Source organism: Nicotiana sylvestris, chromosome 6, assembly GCF_000393655.2.
Source record: "Nicotiana sylvestris chromosome 6, ASM39365v2, whole genome shotgun sequence".
NCBI classification, from domain to species: domain Eukaryota; kingdom Viridiplantae; phylum Streptophyta; class Magnoliopsida; order Solanales; family Solanaceae; genus Nicotiana; species Nicotiana sylvestris.
This window is the reverse complement of record NC_091062.1, coordinates 25,355,383-25,377,466: the sequence shown is the minus strand read 5'-3', so window position 1 is coordinate 25,377,466 and position 22,084 is coordinate 25,355,383. Positions and strand designations below refer to the sequence as shown.

The 22,084-nt window shown below is 41.4% G+C and overlaps 2 protein-coding genes across 2 annotated transcripts; one reads left to right on the top strand and one right to left on the bottom strand.

Annotated features, from left to right (window-relative positions):
• The first annotated feature begins 264 nt into the window (after positions 1 to 264).
• LOC138870382 (uncharacterized mitochondrial protein AtMg00820-like) lies at positions 265 to 582 on the top strand. The gene has a single exon (XM_070148182.1). It carries the CDS (start codon positions 265 to 267, stop codon positions 580 to 582), a length of 318 nt encoding a protein of 105 aa, XP_070004283.1.
• An 11,261-nt stretch (positions 583 to 11,843) lies between these two features.
• Positions 11,844 to 13,318, bottom strand: LOC138870381 (uncharacterized). Its single transcript, XM_070148181.1, has 2 exons — positions 13,151 to 13,318; positions 11,844 to 13,037 (listed from the first exon to the last, which is right to left on the bottom strand). Exons 1-2 carry the CDS (start codon positions 13,316 to 13,318, stop codon positions 11,844 to 11,846), a joined length of 1,362 nt encoding a protein of 453 aa, XP_070004282.1.
• Between the last annotated feature and the right edge of the window lie 8,766 nt (positions 13,319 to 22,084).

The window sequence follows — 22,084 nt, the reverse complement described above, 5'->3', positions numbered from 1 at the left end:
TGTAGTTCAGGGAACTCCACTAGCATCGAGAGAAGGATAGAGGAAAATCAGCCAAACATACCTTCCTCCTCTCAGAATGAACCTCAGGCGTCTAACTAGAGACACCAAAGATCTCACCCTATAGACAACATCATCACTCCTCTAGATTCCAGAGTACAAACCAGGTCAAGAGCTAGAAATTCACTTGCCTTCTTAGCCTTTCTCTCCCAGATAGAACCCAAAAACATCAAGGAAGTATTAAAAGATACAGATTGGATTACAGCCATGCAAGAGGAGCTGTATCATTTTAAGAGAAACAATGTGTGGCACCTGGTACCTAGACCCCCAGATCGAACCATTGTAGGAACCAGGTGGGTATTTAGAAACAAGCTTGATGAACATGGAATTACCACAAGGAACAAGGCTAGGCTAGTGGTCCAAGGCTACAATCAAGAGAAAGGGATTGACTATGATGAAACGTTTGCTCTAGTGGCTTGCATGGAAGCTATCAGAATTCTAATCGATTTTGCATCTCATATGGAATTCACCTTGTTCCAAATGGATGTCAAGAGTGCATTTTCGAATGGAATACTTAAGGAATAAGTCTATGTGAAGCAACCCCCAGGGTTTGAATGTCATGAGAACCCTGAATATGTGTTCAAACTGGACAAAGCTCTGTACGGGCTAAAGTAGGCTCCTCGAGCTTGGTATGAAAGACTATCAAAGTTCCTCTTAGAAAATGGTTTTAAGAGAGGGAAAATTGAAAATACTCTTTTCTTAAAGAAACGAGGAAGGAACCTGCCCATTGTTCAGGTTTATGTTGATGATATCATTTTTGGAGCAACAACTGACTCTCTGTGTGTAGAACTTGCAAAACTTATGGGAAGTGAATTTGAAATGAGCATGATGGGAGAATTAAACTTCTTCTTGGGTCTTCAAGTAAAACAGTCCCCAAAGGGTATTTCCATTTATCAGCAAAAATACATCAGGGAACTCTTGAAGAGGTTTGACATGGAAGCATCAAATGTGATAGACATTCCCATTGCAACTGCCACTCGATTGGACATGGATGAAACTGGATCTCTTGTGAATCAAATAATGTATAAAGGCATTATTGGGTCTCTCCTCTATCTCACTGCCAGTCGACCTAATACTGTTTTCAGTGTGGGGCTGTGTGCGAGGTTTCAATCAAATCCAAAGGAATCTCACTTGAAGGCTGCCAAAAGAATACTGAGATATCTCAAAGGAACACAGGGCCTGGTGTTGTACTATCCATCAAGTGACAGTTTGAATCTGATTAGATATGCTGATGCAGATTATACAAGTTATCTTATGGACAGAAAAAGCACTTCTGGAATGGCTCACTTCTTAGGTTCATATCTTATATCTTGGGGTACACGGAAGCAGAATTCAGTGGCTCTTTCAATAGCTGAAGCTGAATATGTAGCTGCAGTATCCTACTGTGCTCAAATTCTATGGATCAAGCAGAAACTGGAGGACTTTGGGGTACTCACTGATAGTGTTCCCCTTCTATGTGACAACACCAGTGCACTCAACATGGCCAAGAATCCAGTTCAACATAAAAGGACAAAATATATTGATGTGAGGCATCATTTTCTGAGAGACAATGTGGAGAAAGGGTTGATATGTATGAAGTTCTACAGCACAGAAGATCAAATTGCAGACATTTTCACCAAGGCACTAAGTAGGGAACAGTTTGAAAGAAATAGAATAAAGCTGGGACTGTTGAAGCCAAATTAAGAACCTTATTCCTCTTTGGCCGACTCTTACCCCTAAGAAGTAACTGGCTCAAAGTGTTTTCTGGTCATGTCTAACTCACTTCAATACTGTTGCAGGTAAACACGCATGATGAGCATAGAGGCGATAGATGTAGTGCATGAATGATAAAAGAGTATTGATTCTTTTCAAAAAAAGGACAAAAAAAAAATAAAAAAATTCAAGAACCAGGTTCTTGTACTAAAGGTTAGTAGTTCTGTGCATCTTTTTAATACACGTCTTAAAAAGGGTACAAAATACAACTGCCATGTCATCAACTTTTCAGATGCTGCTGTCATGTCCCTTCATTTCAAAATGTTCCATGTCCCTCTGAAACATTGCAATTCTCCACGCCCAACTGTCGTTTCAGAATCGGTGCATATTCCTCTCTCTTCATAATTATCCTCTCCTTTTAAAAACCCTCTCTTCTGCTCTTCTCAACCATAAGTCCTACACTAGAATCACCCAAAATGAAGGATCATCACACCACCTTTTTCATGGCTGAGAAGACTTCCGATCTCCCTGCCTCAGTTGTAACTACCACCGATCAATCTATGTAACATTTCGTTCTCACTGAGCCTTCCTCATCCTCTATCACTCCTGTTGCTGCAGTCACACCTTTCCCAGTTTCCCAATCTCTTCCCAATTCCAAAACCCTTGAAACTACTGCTCCGTTCTCCCCATCGTCTAATGTTCCCACCAGTCAAACATTAAGTGGAGAACAAGGTCAAAATACTGAGGTCACAAAGGGTTCTACCATCGTTGCTACCGATTTCATGGTTGTGAAAGCACCAGTTGAGGAAGAAAAAGATGTTGTAACTATGTTTGTAGTATCCTCTGATGGTGTATTGCATGAAATTACATCCCACAAAAATAAGACACACAGTCTGGAGGAAGAAGGGGCCATTGTGGCTGCTGAACAGGATGCAGTAGCAGATACTACTGGGGCATCACATGAGGAACCTGATCCCTTTCCGGAGGACCCAGGTCAGGGATCTCATCCCTAGGACAGTGTTGTTCCTGCATTCAATGTTGTGCCCCTGGAAATTCAAGCACCTAAAATGAGATCCATTGATGAAGAAAACCTAGATAATGTGGCTCTTGATGCATTCATAAGTAAGCGAAGGGTTGTGTCCACCCCTGAGTCTGAAATCAAATGACCTACTACCAGGCTTCAAGTCAAAGTGGCCTAAGACTCTGCTCTCCAAAAGAGCAAGAAAAGTAGTAAGAAGAAAAGAAAAAAGTTGGTGAATGATGGTATACCTGTAAGGGATGAAGCGATCTATGTAGTCGAGGTGGAAGAAGGAACCCCTGAGGAACCTGGTTCACTTGTTAGGCGGTCCTCACAAAAGGCAAAGCTTGTTTCAATAGAGAAGGGGTCAACATCTAAGTCTAAGATGAAGGAGTAGCGAGTGAGTTTTCCATGCCTGATGAGGATGTACTAGTCAAGTCCAAGGGAAAAGGCAAAGTCAGTGGAGAGAAGTTTGGGAATCGCAAGTCTGAATCTGTTGAAGAACCTAGTTCTATGAAGAAAATGAGAAGTGAAGTCAGCCTTAGCTCTAAGCGCCTGAGGCATCAAAAGGTTCTGCTGGGTCATACGTTTGACCCAACAATCTCTGAGATGGTTGGAATGTGCCAAATTCTAGAAATGGTTGTGGTTCATCATTGGGTGCATCTATTTTACATTGATGCACCTAAGGTGTATGAGGAGGAGGTATAAAGTTTCTTTGCTAGTCTCTTTCTAGTTGATACTGACCATGTTTGTGCCTTGGTCAATGGGGTGGACATCGTTTTTATGTAAAATTGCCTGGAGAGATCTTAAAAGTTCCTACAGTTGGTGTGTCGAGTGTAAGAGATGTATGTTAGTATAACTTCAGAAATGTAGTGGTAAAAGACAATCCAAACCGAAAAGGGGACCAGATCCATAAGAAAGCCCTATTTCCGGTTTACCAGTTGTTGTTCAAATTGGTTAACAAAGTCCTATTGCCTCGAGCTGAAAGGAGGTCAGTGACTTCTAAGTCTGACCTATTCCTAATGGAGCAACTAGACGGTTTCAATCCTGTGAGTCTGCCTGCTATTATGATTAAACACATGCAAAAGGTTGCCACCTTCAAGGACGGTAATCATGGCCTTCCTTATGGATTCTTGCTTACCCCAGTGTTCAAATTCTTTAAAGTCCCACTAGGAATAGGTAAAGTGGGGACTCGAAAGCAAACCTTCTCACAGACAACTTTGGATGAGTGTGAGTGTGTGGAAAAGTATGGAGGGGGGTAGGAAGTACATCAACCATTTCTCAGCTTATCAATGCCCAAAATAGTGCAACCGAGGAAATTTGTCGGTTAAAGGCCAGGAATGCTATGTTGGAAGGTCAGCAAGCCCGATGGGTTCCCATGTCGAACGATGAAGTGGCTCATTTGACACAGGAGAATGTTGATCTTAGGGCGCAAGTAGAGAACTTGAAAGCAGAACTGCTCAATGAGAAAAAGTCGGCAAATGCCCGAATAGACCTTATTCTCCAGACACTTCCTGCAACTACCAAGCCTTTTACTCCTAGTACCCCCTAAATACCCCTTCAGTGACCAGATTTCTGGATATGTTTCTTATGTTTTTGTTTCTTTGTTGATGGTTTGGCGGATGTTTTTTTTGTTTTATTTTTTTTGATGGTTGGGATGAAACACTACTGCTCCTGTTAACAAGTCCAATGTTGCCTCTTTCTTTTTTAAAAGGCAGAGGCATAGTAAATCGATATTAATATAAATCCGCATTTTATTATGTCAGTACTCTCTCTCTCTGTGTGTTCTATTGTCTATCATGATTATGTGCACATATGTGGCATGAGTTAGCTTAGCTGGACATTTTTGTGTTGTTGTTCTTTTTAATGATGTCAAAAGGCGGAAAATAGGACTTAGGGGGAATAGATGGGGTAACTGGTGTTCTTACTGCTCTAACCATGTAAACTATTGTTACGATAAGGCATAGTCTCAAAGGGAACTCTGTGTTCCCCTATGTTCCCTTCACTTTAAAACTGGTTCTTACTGCCCAAATTCCACCCTATAAATGTTAAGTTTGTCATCATCAAAAAGGGAGAAATTTATAGATTTTAAATACTCTTGCCTTATGTTTTGATGATCTAACAAACTTACTGTTAAGAACCAGACAAGGAACCTGACCTACTTGGACTGCTGCAAGCTTTAACGGATTCTAGCTAAAGGTGAACTGTGACAGCTTCAAGAGCTAGGAACCCACACAAGTACCTGATACCCTTGTGGCTTCCTCATAGCAGTACAAAGTCAATGGGACACGGTTGGAAATGAAGTGACTGACGACACTATTTCTGCCGCACTACACTGTCTGCCTACTCATTCTCTAACCAAACAAAGTACTCACATATTTTCAAGTGATGTAATCAAGATGTACCCATAATGAGCTTTATATAAAACATCACTGGAAGGTTTCTGTTTCTTATTCAAGATTCTTGCAAAACTAGAGAAATCAATCCTCACAAGCTTGAAGAGCAAGGTTGAATGCAACTATGGACCAGTTCCTAAAAGATAGCCTATTGTTGTCCTAGTTGAGTTGTAACCTTGTTGTTGTACTTATTGTATCTCCTAAATTGCTTACCTAGAAGCATTCTGATTAGGAATCCTCTTGTAAATCCGTAAACTCCTTGATTTTATGTTGTGACTAGATTTAGTCATAAGGAAAAGTCTTTGTAATTGTAGAGTTACTAAATGGCTTGTGGTGAGAGCATCAAAAGTTAGAAAAAGCCTTTGTAACTAGGAAGTCACAAAGTGGCTTGTGGTAAGAGTACCACAAGTTATTTGAGTAAATCCTTTGCAATAGGAATCATTGTAAAGTGGCTTGTAGTTAGATTTCAAGTTAGTGAAGTTAAAAGCCTACAAGTGTAGGTCGTAGGTTTTTGATCCCCTTGTGTGGGATTTTTCCACGTAGAAATCCTCTACCTTATTTACATACTGTTTTATTAGCATTCTCAGCAGAATCTTGTAGAGGACCAGGTACTCTACAATTTGGTGGACCCATACAAACTAACAATTAGCCTCATACAAATAGGGAGGCAGGGATTAGCCTCATGCAAATAGGGAGGCAAGGATTAGCCTCATACAGATGGAGGCAGGGATTAACCTCATGCAAGTATGGAGGCAGGGATTAGCCTCATACAGATATGGAGGCAAGGATTAGCCTCATGTAGATAGGGAGGCAAGGATTAGCCTCATGCAAATATAGAGGCAGGGATTAGCCTCATGCAGATATGGAGGCAAGGATTAGCCTCATGCAGATATGGAGGTAAGGATTAGCCTCATGTAGATAAGGAGACAAGGATTAGCTTCATGCAAATATGGAGGCATGGATTAGCCTCATACAAGTATGGAGGCAAGGATTAGCCTCATACAAATATGTTGGACAGGGCTTAGTCCCATGCAAAAAACGAGTAGCAAATAAGAGTAGTATGTTTCTTAGATGGAGATATATTCGGTGTCTGATGGCCTATTTGATAGCGAATTTGTTATGTGTATATATTTGTGGATGTTATTGCTACGTCAGACGTGCCTGCATTCAAAGAAAAATTGTAAGTTTTGTGGGGGGAAAGTTGGTTCGTGCTTCTGTCGGCTGGCTTTGCTTTGCTCCATTCTGAAAGCCTTTTCGAGTTCCCCTGGGTGACACCTGACTGTTATGGAAATCGAGTTTTTGAAATTATGCAATTATTGATAAAAATAGAGTTGTTTTAGAAACGTATTGATATATCAAGTAATTTTGATGAACTAGTGACTGCAACACATCTCAAAGGCATTGCAGCTCTCTTATGTCAGAATTTTGAGGGTGCCCCTAGTTTAGTAAATGATCCTTCGGCTGTTTGCGGAAATAGGCCTTGCTGAACCTTCTTTGGAATTTTGAGAATCCTTTTCAAAATTCTGCCCCAGTTTCTTAACTGATTATTGACTTTCTGGCATGTGATGGTGTCGGCTGGACTTGCTCCGGAATTTTGAGGGTCCTCCTCAAAATTCTGCCCTAGTTTCTGATCTTGGGAGGGGAAATGGAAATTTTATTATGATATGACCGAACCCATAAGGCTTCCTAAGTATACCCTCTTAAACGGGAATCAGGTCAATCGTAGTTCAAATATATCAAGTGAGGAAATGTAAATAATCTAAGCATAGTATCTCTTGACTGCGTCTGCATTGATTGGTTCTGGCCAGATTTCTCCATCCATTTCTGCAAGTATGAGTGCTCCTCCTGTCAGCACCTTGTGAATCATGTACGGACCTTGCTATTTGGGAGAAAATTTCCCTTTGGCTTCATCTTGATGTGGGAAGATCTTCTTTAGCACCAGCTGTCCTGGTACAAATTGTCTTGGTTTGACCCTTTTGTTGAAATCTCTGGACATTCTATTTTGATAAAGTTGGCCACGACACACTGCATTCATCCTCTTTCCATCGATGAGGGCCAATTGTTCATAGCGACTCATTATCCACTCTGCATCGCTGAGTTCAGCTTCTTGTATGACTTTTAAAAAAGGAATCTCTACTTCGGCTGGGATGACAACTTCGGTACCATAAACCAACATGTAAGGAGTTGCCCCGGTTGATGTGCGAACCGTAGTGCGGTATCCCAACAAAGCAAAATGTAGCTTCTCGTGCCATTGATTGTGGTTTTCTATGACTCCATTCATTTGAGGTCTGTAGGCTGTAGAATTCTTGTGCTTGATTTTGAAAGTTTCACACATAGCTTTCGTCAGATCACTGTTGAGATTGGCGGCATTATCAGTAACAATGGACTCGGGGACCTCGATTCGGCAAACAATTTGATCCCTGACAAAGTCTGCGACGACTTTCTTGGTTATAGCTTTATAAGATGCAACTTCTACCCATTTTGTGAAGTAATCAATGGCTACCATAATAAACCTGTGTCTGTTTGAAACAGTGGGCTCAATCAGACCAATAGCATCCATTCCCCAAGCGACGAATGGACAATGTGAGCTTGTTGCATTGAGCTCGTTTGGCGGCACTTTTATCATATCGGCATGCACTTGGCATTGAAAGCATTTGCGGACATACTGGATGCAATCTGTTTCCATGGTTATCCAAAAGTAACCGTCCCTAAGTATCTTCTTATCTAAGACAAAACCATTCATTTGTGGGTTGTAGGTCCCAGCATGTACGTCCTCAAGTAGTTTAGAAGCTTCTTTTGCGTCGACACATCTTAGTGAACCTAAATTAGGAGTTCTCCTATACAAGATTCCTCCGTTGTGGAATAAATGATTGGACAATCTCCGGAGTGTGCATTTCTGAGTGTGGTCTGCATGCTCCGGATATTCTCCCTTTGACAAATACTCCTTGATGTCATGAAACCAAGGCTTTCCATCTATTTCTTCTTCAATATGAGCACAATATGTCGGCTGATTATGAATCCTCACCTAAATGGGATCAATATAATTCTTATCTGGATGTTGTATCATAGATGACAAGGTAGCCAATGCATCGGCAAACTCATTCTGAATTCTGGGTACATGTCGAAACTCTATCTTCGTGAACCTCTTTCTCAATTCTTGTACATGGTGCAGATATAGCAATATCTTGGAATTCTTAGTGGCCCACTATCCTTGTACCTGGAGCACAAGCAAATCTGAATCACCGATTATCAATAACTCCTGAATATTCATGTCGACTGCCATGTTGAGCCCTAATATGCAAGCTTCATACTTCACCATGTTGTTGGTGCAAGGAAATCAGAGTTTAGTAGATACCGGATAATGTTGACCCGTTTCTGATACCAAAAATGCTCCAATACCTACTCCTTTGAAATTTGTTGCTCCATCAAAGAACATCCTCCAACAGTCGTATTCTTCGGTATTACCTTCTCATAGGAATGATACTTCTTCATCAGGAAAATACGTTTTCAAGGGTTCGTATTCTCCTCCCACTGGATTTTTAGCAAGGTGGTCTGCCAATGCTTGTCCCTTGATCGCCTTTTGAGTTACGCAGACGATGTTGAACCCACTCAACAGTATCTGCCATTTGGCCAACTTTCCAGTCGGCATGGGTTCCTGGAATATGTACTTCAAAGGGTCCATCCTGGATATGGGGTATGTAGTATAGGCACAAAAGTAATGTCTCAATTTCTGAGCTGTCCAGGTCAAAGCATAGCAAGTGTGTTCAAGCAGAGAGTACCGTGCTTCATAAGGTGTGAACTTCTTACTCAAGTAATATATGGCTTGATCCTTTCTTCATATCTCGTCATGTTGTCCCAAAACACATCCGAAGGCTCTATCTAATATAGATAGATAGAGTAGCAAAGGTCGTCTTGGTTCTGGTGGGACCAGAACTGGTTGTGTAGACAGGTACTCCTTGATCTTGTCAAAAGCTTTCTGACAATTCTTTGTCCATCTTGTTTCAGTATCTTTCCTCAGCATTTTGAAGATGGGTTCACATATGACTGTGGACTGTGCTATGAAGCGACTGATATAGTGGAGATGTCCTAGGAAGCTCATCACGTCCTTTTTGCTCTTAGACGGTGGTAACTCCTGAATAGCCTTAGCTTCAGCTTGATCCCTCGACGACTGACGATGAATCCCAATAATTTTTATGCGGGAACCCCGAATGCATATTTTACGGGGTTCAACTTCAAGTTGTACCTTCGTAGCCTGTCAAAGAACTTTCTCAGGTTCGCTATGTGATCTGCAGCCCTCTTGGATTTGATAATGACTCCGTCCACATACAGCTCTATTTCCTTGTGTATCATATCATGGAAGATGGTTGTCATGGCTCTCATGTAAGTAGCACCAGCATTCTTCAGACCAAATGGCATCATCTTGTAACAGTATACACCCCAAGGCATAATAAAAGTTATCTTCTCTACATCTTCTTAGTCCATCCAGATCTGGTGATAGCCCGCGAAGCAATCTACAAAGGATTGGAGTTCATGCTTAGCGCAATTATCAATCAGCATGTGTATATTTGGTAGTGGAAAGTCGTCATTGGGACTTGCTCTGCTTAAATCCCGATAGTCAACACATACTATGACCTTCCCATCCTTCTTCAGAACTGGCACAATGTTAGCTAACCAGGTTGGGTACTCAACCACCCTGAGAACTTTGGCTTTGATCTGCTTGGTAACTTCCTCCTTGATTTTCAGGCTCATGTCTAGTTTGAACTTTCTGAGTTTCTGCTTTACTGGTGGACACGTGGGATTAGTGGGCAGCTTGTGAGACACTATGGACGTGCTCAAACCGTTCATGTCATCATATGATCATGCAAAAATATCCTCATATTCTTTTAGGAAGCGAATGTACTCTTCCTTCTTTGTTGGTAACAAGTGAATGCTGATGCGAGTCTCCTTGACGGTCTTGGCGTCTCCCAAATTTACTGCTTTGGTCTCGTCCATATTGAACTTAGGCTTATTCTCAAAGTTTTCAACCTCCCTGACAATTTCCTCGGGTCTCTCATCTTCTTCATCTGAATCACTATTCTCATGTTGCGTTGCCTTATTACATGTCACAGTCACTAGTTCATCAGAAAAAGTAATAATAATATTGTAGAAAGAAAAAGTGTAGAAATAGTAATGAATAATAAAGAGTAAATGCATTTGATTAAAACCGAAAAATCATTTAGACAAGTACGGCTCGGTGAATCGAGCATTTATTTTGAAACAAGTAAATCTTAAAACAAAATTACTGAAAATCTTAAATGCCTAGAATGGCTATAGAAGTAAACTCTGCCAAGCTACCTAGGGACTCGACAGGCTCGGGATGGTATGGCGGTCCAGTTCCTAAGAACGACTCCCCTTTTTACGATCTGAATAGTGAAGCCTTCTTTCTCCCCCTCCTCCTCAATTATGGCACTGCAGTCCATGTCTTCGTATTCCAAGAAAAAATTCTTCAACCTAGATAGTGCTTCCTCTTCTGCAGTCCCCCATATCGTATCATCTTGGTGAAAAGCTTGTTCCAAGCGTGGCACTAGTTACCCGAGAGGGTAGTACGGTCCACGCCATGGAGGCAACCAATTTCTATATTCTTGCCATGTGTACTGGTATCTGAGCCCAAATGTGGTACCATGATTTTTCAGCTATATTGTTTTAGTGATACCTTGGAGGTTCTTTCCCAACCCTCTGCTGGGTTCATATCCAGACCAGACCAATATGCTTTCTATTTTACCACTCCACCATTTATCCTTCTCAACGGCGTTGACCCATTCAATGTGATGATAGGTTTCCCCTTCTAACCTTCTTCTATGTCCAATGACAGGGATGGTTTGACTGGTGTAGATGAGGTTACTTCCATCTCCGTGGATGATCACCTCCTGATGGTTCCATTCGAATTTCACGGCTTGATGTAGTGTGGAAGGTATAGCCCCAGCGGCATAGATCCATGGTCGGCCCAACAAAAGATTATATAAGGCTAGTATGTCGAGCACCTAAAACTCGACGTCAAACCAAGTTGGCCCCATTTGTAAGCAAAGGTTGATTTCCCCGATTGTGGCCCTTTGGGACCCATCGAAAGCTTTCACGTTCATGCTTCCTACCCGTATTTCATGAAAACCTTTGCCCAACCTCTTCAGAGTGTCCTACGGACAAATATTTAGGCTTGAACCTCTGTCAACCAAGACCCTGTCAATGAACTTGTCTTCAAATTGCACTGTGATATGCAATGCTCGATTGTGATTCAACCCCTCAGGCGGTAGCTCATCTTCGTGGAAGATAATCTTATGACTTTCCAGTACTTGCCCCACTATATTGGCCATTTCTCCGCCAGTGATGTTATTGGGTACATAAGCCTCGCTCAGAACTTTCATTAAAGCGTTCTTGTGTGCCTCTAAATTTTGCAACAGTGACAGGATAAATATCTGAGCAGGGATTTTGTTCAAATGGTCAACAACAAAATACTTTTTTGCTTGTACTTTCCTCCATTGGTCATCTGGCCCTGTCTCAATGATAGACTGCATGGTAGTGGCATCCTTACTTGAACCTCCCAAATGTTCGGATGTATAGACTCTTCCAATTCTGGTCATTCCTTATGCAGCATCAGATTCCTCTACCTTAGCCTTTCCTTTTCGCCGAGCCTCGGAAATGTAATCCTAGGGTATTGCTTTTGAGTTGAATGGAGGTGTGGTTGATATTGTCATAGTGAAAGGTGTGACCACTTCTACTTCAAATAGAGCGGGGGTGCCCGCAGGTGGAGCCACATCTACTTCGAATAGAACTGATGCAGTTACCTCAACCTTGATTGGTGATTGAGTCAGTACCACGATAGGAGTAAGTGTGACTACAACTTTAAAGTCATAGCCTTCTCGAATAAGCCCAATCGACCCCTCAGGGTCCCATTTTTCATTTGTCTCTATCACTTGTATACCATCACCTCTATGATCATGGAGGGTGTTGTTGCGGACATTAGGCGCGACTTCCTTTGACTGTATGACCTTGTTGTCAATTAGCATCTGGATCAATGTTCGACACTCAGCAGTGGTATGCCCCTTCATACCGGAATAGTACGCACAAGTTTTGTTCTGATTGACCCATTGAGATGGGTTTTCTAATGCCACAATGGGAACAAGAGTGACGTAACCCGTGGCTTTCAACCTTTCATACAACTGGTCGATGGGCTCAGCAATGGCGGTGTATTGGCTGGGTGGCTTGCGGTCGAAGTTGGGTCTTGGTCTTGGATAATTTTGGCTAGTTGGTGGTGACTGGAAGTGGGATGGTTGGGAGTTATAGGTGTGATGGACAGTGGTTGTTTGGGAGTATCTGGGAGATAAATGTTGATATGTAGGTGGTGGTGCTTGGTATGTGGGTGCATGTGTTTGGTATGTGGGTGGTGGTGTTTGGTATGTGAGTGGGGATTTCGGGCCCTGAGCCACCATTACTGCCCCAACATCTCTCTTCTTTGACATGTCGCCTGATTGTAATACCTTATTTGTGGCCTGTAGTTCCTTAAAATTTGTTATCATCCCTCTCTTGATTCCCTCTTCAATTCTTTCCCCAAGTTTGATGATATCAGAGAATTTGTGATTTTCAATAACCATCAACCTTTCATAATATTGCGGATCCTGTGCTCTGACAAAGATTTTGTTCATCTGTTCCTTGTCCAAAGATGGCTTGACCTTGTTTGCTTCTGACCTCCAACGAGTAGCATACTCGCGGAAAGTCTTAGTAGGTTTCTTCTTAAAATTCTGAATGTAGAAAACATCCGGTGCATTCTCTGTATTGAACCTAAACCGGTCCATGAAATTCGACGCATAGTTACCCAATTGGACCATTTCTTGGGATCTTGGCTAATATACCAGGACAAAGCATCTCCAGTAAGACTCCTCATAAAGAGTTTCATCCAGATCTTTTCATCTTTCCCGACCCCGACAAGCTTGTCACAATAGGTCCTTAGATGAACCCTAGGATCACCTGTGTCGTCGAACATCTCAAACTTGGGAGGTTTATACCCATCTAGCAGTTCCACATCTGGTTGTATGCATAGGTCTTCATAGTTCAAACCTTCTATTCCTTTGTCGCCTTCAACACCCTGAACTCGGCTTGTTAACCTCTTGAGTTCTTCAACCATGTTTTTAATGAGCAAATCTTTCTCGGAGGATTACGGTGTATAGGAGATTGGTTGGATAGAGTGAGGCATAGTTTCTACATATATTGGTTTGCTCTGATGGGTTCCAGGGACTTGGGTGTAATGATGGTCATTGGTGGAGTTTTAGGGATCGGGAATGGGTGGTGGTGTGTTTTGGGGAGTGTGGTAAGTGGCGATTGGTGGGTACTGAATTGGTTGATGGTGATGTTGTGGCAGAGTTGGTATTGGCAATGGATTGAGATTTTGGGGTGGAGTTGCGTATTGATTTGGTGCGGGAGGATTTTGTGGATGTTGGTTTTGTGTGTTTTGGGGAGGTACTGGGTTCTTTGTGTTTTGTTGGTGGATGTCAGGGACGTTTAATGTGAGTGACAAGTTTGCCAAGCTGCGAACCTGCTCAAGTTCTCATTGTAGTTCTAGTATCTTTTGTTCTAATCTCAAGACTAGATCATTTGGGGCCGGAGTACTATGGCCAGCTGAGGTTTCTGCGTCCTCAACATTCTCCTTTCGGATGCCACTTAAGTCGTCCATTTTTTCTTTGCCTTTTGTATTGCTTGGAGGAGGAGAAGGTGGAGGGCCTCTAGATCTGGTATTATACACTGATGAGACCAGTATGAGTGAACCAACCTAAGGGGATGGGAATAATCAAAATAAGCAAAAACAAAAAGGTAACAAGTTAGTGAGTATTCTGAAATGTTTGCAGTATTTAAACACATATTGCGGAATGTAAATTCGTGTCCTAATTTGGGGAGCCTCGTTGTGCCCGAGGTAGGCCTAGCGACAAACAGATTTGGAGAACTTTAGATGCCAATAAATACTTCATTTCATAATTTAAAAATAGACAAATCCCAAACACCACTAAGATAATAAAAAAATAAGTCACTACTGGCATCTGGCCTTATTACATTTTGGGAAAACAAGTAAATCTAGCCTATTTGGTCCCAGAAGGACCCTCCCCAGGCTGAATGCTCTTGTGAATCAAATCCTCTAGCTCGTGTAGGTTCATTAATGTCCTCCTTCGTTCCCCTCAGCGTTCTGGTAGTCGGTGACTCTCTTTCTCACTTTTCCTTCCAATTCCATTAGACTGTATTCCAGAAATTCCAGCTTTTCGCTAGATTTGACGGCCCTCTCTTTCCATTTATTGATTTGGTCACTTGATGGAAGATTCCTCCACCAGTTTAGTAAGAGTGAGGGTGTTCTAACCATACCAAGGCTGGGGACCTCGTTCCTCATTTTCTGTAAAACAAAAAGGGTTAGGCCTTCTCCCCTACCAGACTCGACTATTTATAAATTCATAATTAGCATATTGGCATTTAGTTCTCCAAATTAATGCACAGAACATGGTTGTGTCCGTTGGGATTATGGAACCCCGGTGTACTTTGCATAAGGTTTGTCTTAAAGGATTATTATGTGGACAATATATTAATCCGACTAGGTTTAACCATGATGCATGCACAATTATAATCAGAGTAAGGTTACTATGGGGGTCTAGACCGGTACCCTCAAGCAGACAACTTGAGGTGGAAAGGCACGGAACCGTCGACTACACCGCTGATCGACTAGTTTTACTGCAAATAAGCCTTTCCGAATTTAAGGGCAATAAATAGGAAGAGCACAACCACTCATCAAGTGTTTCTATAGGATTTGATACGCACGAGTGGAATATTATGTGGAGCATGATTTATGTAGCAATTATAGCATGTAGGCAAGTATTTGCACGTAGAAAAAAATAAATACAGTATTTAAATAATTGAAATACAGTTATGGAAAAGGTAAACAAAGAGACAAGTCAATTTTGGGAATAAAAGAATCATAAATGCTTAAAAGAAAATAGACAGTTAAATCCAAATAAGGGGAAAAGGTACGGAATAAAACATGCTTGGACTAATTCACAAAAGACAAGCTCGTTATAGTAAGATCCTAAAGGTATCCCCAGTAGAGTCGTCATGCTGTCGCGCCCCCTTTTTTCCACCGCGGAGAAAGTTCGAGTTCCGACGTTCATGGGGTAATAACTTATTTCCTTTTGGGATTTGGGTATTTGAAGAGTTGCCACCTAACGGATTATGGTGCGTTAGGGCACCTAGATTGATTAACTCTTAGATTGGTTTGCATTACCAGAGATTTAGGGTAAGGGCTCGAAATAACCTTGAGGGGAAGGTGTTAGGCACCCCTCTCGGTCCACAACGGTGGGTCCCGGCCAAACTTATATTATGAACTAGTCCTTTAACAAATAAATAGTTTAAACATATAATTACAAATAAGAGCAGGTTTTAGACATTACATGACTCAAATAATGAGACAAAGGAAAGACTTGAACACTCCACGCAATGCCCAGTAAACACTCCTCAATGAGGGGCTACACGTGACATTAGCGCGTCCCTTTCTACCCATTACCCCACCCATTAGTGGTTATCAAGCGAGTTTTTTATTTAACGAACTCTAAGTGTGTTGTTACTCGTCCTTTCCTTGTGGTCCTGGATGAGTTTAGGACCTCTAAATATGGGCAGTTCTAGACAACCCCTAAGGTGTTTTAAAAGGAGAAAATTCTAGGCAACCGGCAAGAACACATAGGACTTAACAGATAAATGCAGAAACAAGCAGTTAAGAGGTCCAGGTTTACCTCCACAAGTAACGCACATAAGCAGCATGTCTCAAACACAAACAATAGTAGTATTTATTAGAGAAAAGACCTAAATAAGTTATCTAAGTGGACGTCAATGCACGGAAATATGCAACTTTGTTTTTATAACCTCAACAGGAAGGTCCTAATCAGTTTGCCTACTGATTTTAAACCTGTAAGTCGTTAAGCAGTAAACATAAACGAAAATAGTTCTCCAGTTTTACACAGATTGATTACCTAAGGCTTGCCTAGTCGTGGGATCATGCATAATAGTTACAGAATCATTAACAGTTCAAGAGTTGTTTCTTGCCTAAAGTATGCTGAGAATACAAGGATTGTTACCAGTTTTATTTGAAACAAGACGATCATATGTGAGACTATTTTTACATCCTTTCATAATCTGTAGTTTAACTAGGTGTGGCTAAGCAAATGCAAACAAAGTGCCTAATACATGATTTCTAAATGTACAGAAATGACAGGTTTTATGACAACAATAACCCAGTAAAATCCCACTAGTGGGGTCTGGGGAGGATAGTATGTACGCAGACCTTACCCCTACCCCGAAGGAGTAGAGAGGCTATTTTCGGAAGACCCTCGGCTCAAGATAATAAGGATAAAAAAGGAGAGAATATTAGTTTCACCACAGAGATCATAGAAAAAATAGGAACATAAAATGTAAAAGGAAAATGCAAAACAAAAATGATAGCTAGTAAAGAGGTCCTGCACAGAAAAGAGAAAATAGTAAGACATGATAATGCCCCTAGCTATTTTAGACAAAAACCTTACCAGACTAGGCTCACAACAGTACAAGGTAACACAAGACTCAGCTACCTCCTAGCCCACAACCATAATACTCGACCTCCATAACTTCCTATCAAGTGTCATATCCTCGGAAATCTGAAGCCTCGACATATCCTGCCTGATCACTTCTCCCTAATACTTCTTAGGTCGCCCTCTACCTCTTCTTATGTCATCCACAACCAGTCGCTCACACCTCCTTACTGGAGCATCTGGGCTTCTCCTTTGTACATGTCCGAACCATCTGAGTCTCGCTTCTCGCATCTTGTCATCAATAGGAGCCATGTGCACCTTCTCCCGAATATCATCATTTCTAATCTTGTCCATCCTAGTGTGCCCGCACATCCACCTCAACATCCTCATTTTTCTACTTTCATCTTTTGGATATGTGAGTTCTTAATAGGCCAACACTCAGCCCCATATATCATGGCCGGTCTAACCACCGCTTTATAGACCTTACCTTTGAGTATCGTTGGCACTCTCTTGTCACACAAAACTCCGGATGCTAACCTCCACTTCATCCATCCTACCCCAATACGGTGTGCGACATCCTCATCGATCTCCCCTCCCCCGTGGATAACCGAACCAAGGTACTTGAAGTTGCCTCTACTTGGGATAACCTGTGATTCAAGCCTCACATCCATGCCCACTTCCCTAGGCTTAGTGCTGAACTTACACTCCAGGTATTCCGTCTTCGTTCTGCTCAGCTTGAAACCTTTAGACTCAAGAGTCTATCTCCAAACTTCTAGTATCTCGGTAACACCGGTTCATGACTCATCAAATCAGAATTATGTCATCGGCAAATAACATGCACCATGGCACCTCCCCTTGAATATGGTTTGGTAATGAATCCATCACCAGGGCGAATAAGAACAGACTGAGCGTAGAGCCTTGGTGTAACTCCATTTCAATCGAAAAATGCTTAGAGTCGCCTCCTACTGTATTAACCCGAGTCTTAGCCCCATCATATATGTCCCTAATCGCCATAATATAGGGAACCGACACACCTTTTGTCTCCAAGCATCTCCAGAGAACTTCTCTAGGAACCTTGTCATACGCTTTCTCTAGGTCAATAAACACCATGTGCAGATCCTTCTTTCTCTCTCTGTACAGTTCCACCAACCTCCTAACAAGGTGTATAGCTTCTGTGGTAGAACGACCCGGCATGAACCCGAACTGGTTGTTAGATACAAATACTGTTATCCTCACCCTCGCTTCAATGACCCTCTCCCATACTTTCATGGTATGACTCAGTAATTTAATACCCCTATAATTGTTACAACTTTGTATATCACCTTTGTTCTTATACGATGGAGGCATCGCACTCCACCTCCACTCAGCCGACATCCTCTCCACCTTAAAAATAATATTAAACAACCCAGTCAACCACTCCAAACCTGCTCTCCCTACACATTTCCAAAATTCCACCGGAATCTTGTCTGGCCTGGTTGCTCTACCCCTACTCATCTTACACATAACCCCCACAACCTCCTCAACCTCGATACGCCTGCAATGCCCGAAGTCACGGTGACTCTCGAAATGCTCCAATTCACCTAGCACAATATCCCGATCCCCTTTTTCATTCAGAAGTTTATGGAAGTAAGTCTGTCATCTCCTCTTAATCTGGGCATCTTCCATCAGTATCCTACCATCTTCATCCTTGATGCATCTCACTTGGTCCAAATCCCAAGTCTTCCTCTCTCTCAACTTGGCCAGCCAGAATAACTTCTTCTCCTACCCTAATTCCTCGTATATACGACCATAAGCCACAGTCTTAGCCTCCGTGACTGACAGTTTAGCTTCCTTCCTAGCTACCTTATATCTCTCCATGCACGCTCACCTCTCCTCCTCACCTATGCTCCTTACTAACTTCATGTATGCTTCCTTCTTCGCTTCCACTTTACCTTGGACCACTTCATTCCACCACCAGTCTCCTTTATGCCCACCAGAGACACCGATCGAGACCCCTGATACCTCTCTCATAGACGCCCTTATACAGTCTGTTGTTGCTGACCACATAGTGTTTGCGTCCCCACTTCTCCTCCAAACACCCATAGACGATAGCCGCTACTCCAACTCTTGGGATTTATCCTTAGTCAAGGCTCCCCACTTGATTCTCGGTATTCCCCGAGCAGTCTGTTTCCTCCTCTTTAACCTAACACCAACGTCTATCACTAAAAGTCTATGCTGCGCCGTGAGTGTCTCACTCGAAATTACCTTACAGTCCTTGAATAGACTGTTGTCACACCTCCTGAAGAGGATATAGTCAATCTGAGTCTTCACTACCGCATTTTGAAAAGTAACCAAATGCTCATTCCTCTTTGGAAATCTATAGTTCGCAATCACCAACCCGAAAGCCTTAGCAAAGTCCAACAGCATGGTACCTCTTCCGTTCCTCTCCCCAAAACCAAAGCCTCCATACACCTCGTCATAACCACCTATAGTAGCCCCAATATAACCATTGAAATCCCCTATTATTAATAGCTTCTCGGCAAGCGGAACCTGGCGCACAATCTCATTTATCCCCTCCCAAAAGTGTCATTTAACTTCATCATCTAGGCCCACATGCGGCACATAGGGGCTAATGACTTTTAGGGTGTACTTACCAACTACCAACTTAATAACCATCAATCTATCATTCACTCATCTAACTTCAACCAAAGACTCTCTAAGTTTCCTATCCACCAAGATACCCACTCCATTCTTACCTCTCTCGACCCCTGAGTACCAAAGTTTATACCTGTCCGTATCCTTCGCACTCGGTCCTACCCACCTTATCTCCTCGATACATGCTATATTGACCCTCCTTTTCTGGAGAATCTTTTCCAACTCTATAGACTTACTCGTCAATGTGCCTACGTTCCATGACCCGATTCTTAACCTATAAGCACCCTTGTTCCCTTTACCTCCTTGCCTCTCGACCCATCCCCTAACCCCTGCCCTACCTCCCGCCCCACCCTCTGCTCCCCCTGAGGACATGACCTCACTCGACCATCCCAGACCACAACCACTATACCTACGACAGACTAAGGGGAATCACTAACACACACAAGGCAACGGATCAAGTTAAACAAAGACACTCTACAACTATAAGCGCACTATTACGATGGATAAACAAATAGGAACAAAGATTGAAATGATCTTTGAATTAACAGAATCCCTAAAGCATGATCTATAAATGCACAAAAAGAGTTACAGGATTGTTATGACATGATTTCAGGATGTGCAGGAGTAACAGCTTTTATGTTAATGTTTTTTATTAACCTAGGAGCAGGATTTCTAAGTGATAAACATATATTAGTGTCAAATGAGATGTTGAAGCAGTATACGTGAAACCTAAGAGCATGATATCTAGTACATGACACGATTTGAATGTATTGGTCCTAAAGTAGGGATTCTAATGCAAGCATAAATAAGGTAAAACCTATAACATGCTTTCTACCCTAATGATATTGATAGAAATATATAACTACCCTCCCCATTTCACTAGTCATCCCCAATATTCGTTTACAAATAATTATTACAGACCAGCTGAATAAATTACATAAATAGATAAAGGAAAAGAAGAAGTTGCACTATAGGGAGCCTGAAGCAGGCCCAAATATACCAAACTGCCTATAGCCTCATATGCCAAAGTTCATACCCTTTCTTATGTCTGGGTGTGTCAGAGTTCCCTAAGGACCCCAAGGATCTCGGGCAGTGCTCACACCCAGACTTCATAACCAGAACTGAGTAAGTGCAGTATGGAAGAGCCAGCTTCAGTGCATCAGAGTTTAGAGGGATCTCACAGGGATCCCAAGGCAGTCACACACTGGAAGGGCAGAACTTAAGGACCTAAGAGTAGAGTGAGAGTGTTTGACATAGTTTTGAAAAGGTTTTAATAGGAAAGCAATATTTGAAAAAGACTCAGTTGAAGTAGTTTTATAAAATAAGAGAATTGTTCAGTAAAACAGTTTTTGACAAGAGTTGTGTAATTACACAAATAGCAGATCAAACATAGAGCCAAAACAGGTTCAGCAACACTCAAATAACAACCCTTCACACAGGGGTAATTGGGGTTGGGAATACATAATACACGTAAATAGAAGTCTTTGCAATTAAGGGGGTAGCTAATAGTGCAAACAGTAAGACATGGATTCGGGGGTGCTAATTAGAACATAGTTATAGAATTAGAGGTCCTTTAGGGGGTTCATGGGATGAGGGATAGCTAATGATACAACACAATAAGAATTTCAAAACCAACATAGAATCAGACAACTTAGGGTAACAAAAATTGCTTTGCAAAGAAAGGTTCATACTAGAGACTAAATAGCAAGTAAACCAACATTCAAAAATAGGGTAGAGTCAAATTTAAACAGACTACAAGTTCATAAGACATGATGATCCTATAAAGGGGTAGGACATAACTAACAAGCTAGGTAGAGCAATATGTCAATTACATGTTGAACAACAAAACAATAGATAGAAACAGATTAGGAATATGATAAACTAAAGCAGTAGGAAACACATTGGTTTGAGAGCTTGAATTTAAAATCAGAACATACCAGTAAAGAGAGTAAACACAAGGTGAAGAATAGGAGAGTGTAATAATTAGCCTTGGCATGCAGCCGGCTAATTTAGTAACAATAGTAAGTAACAAAAGAAAGCAGAAGAGCTTTTGAGTGTATGAGAGATGTGAACTAATGTGTGTTTGTATGTTTGTAAGACTGTAGAAGAGAGCAATATATATAGTAGTTTGAAAGCTAGGTAAATAAGGTAAGAATCAAAATTGTTCAGTAATTATTGAACTCAGAGTAAAATCAGTCCAAGTTTTCCCTTAATTAAGGGAATTAGTTTAAATGGTAAAGAGCGGGTGACAAGTAAGGAAAGAAATCATACATAGCTAAAGTATAACAAATAAGGAAAGACTTCAAATAGTGCAAGTATAGAACAAGTAATAAGGGCTAGGTTCAGAAAGTCCTAATTAAGGAAACATTATTAAGAATCAGTAAATAATGTAGTCAACCACACAATAAGGCAGGAAGATAATTTAGAAGTCGGAAATCAACAACGAATATCATCACATGAAATCAGTAAAGGGTATCAATCACAGGAAATCAAGGATTCAAATAAAAGTAGTACTAATTAAGGGAAATTAATATAAATTTTTGTGAATAAACAAAAATAGACATAATATAGTAAGAAGAATCAAGTCAGAAACCCTAATAAGCACAATAGGGTAAAATTACGGAAACTAGAAACATATTCATGAGAAACAGATATTCAGACGAATCGAATGAACAAATCAGCAAAGACAGACTCAGGATTATAACATAGTGTTAAAACTAGGGTTT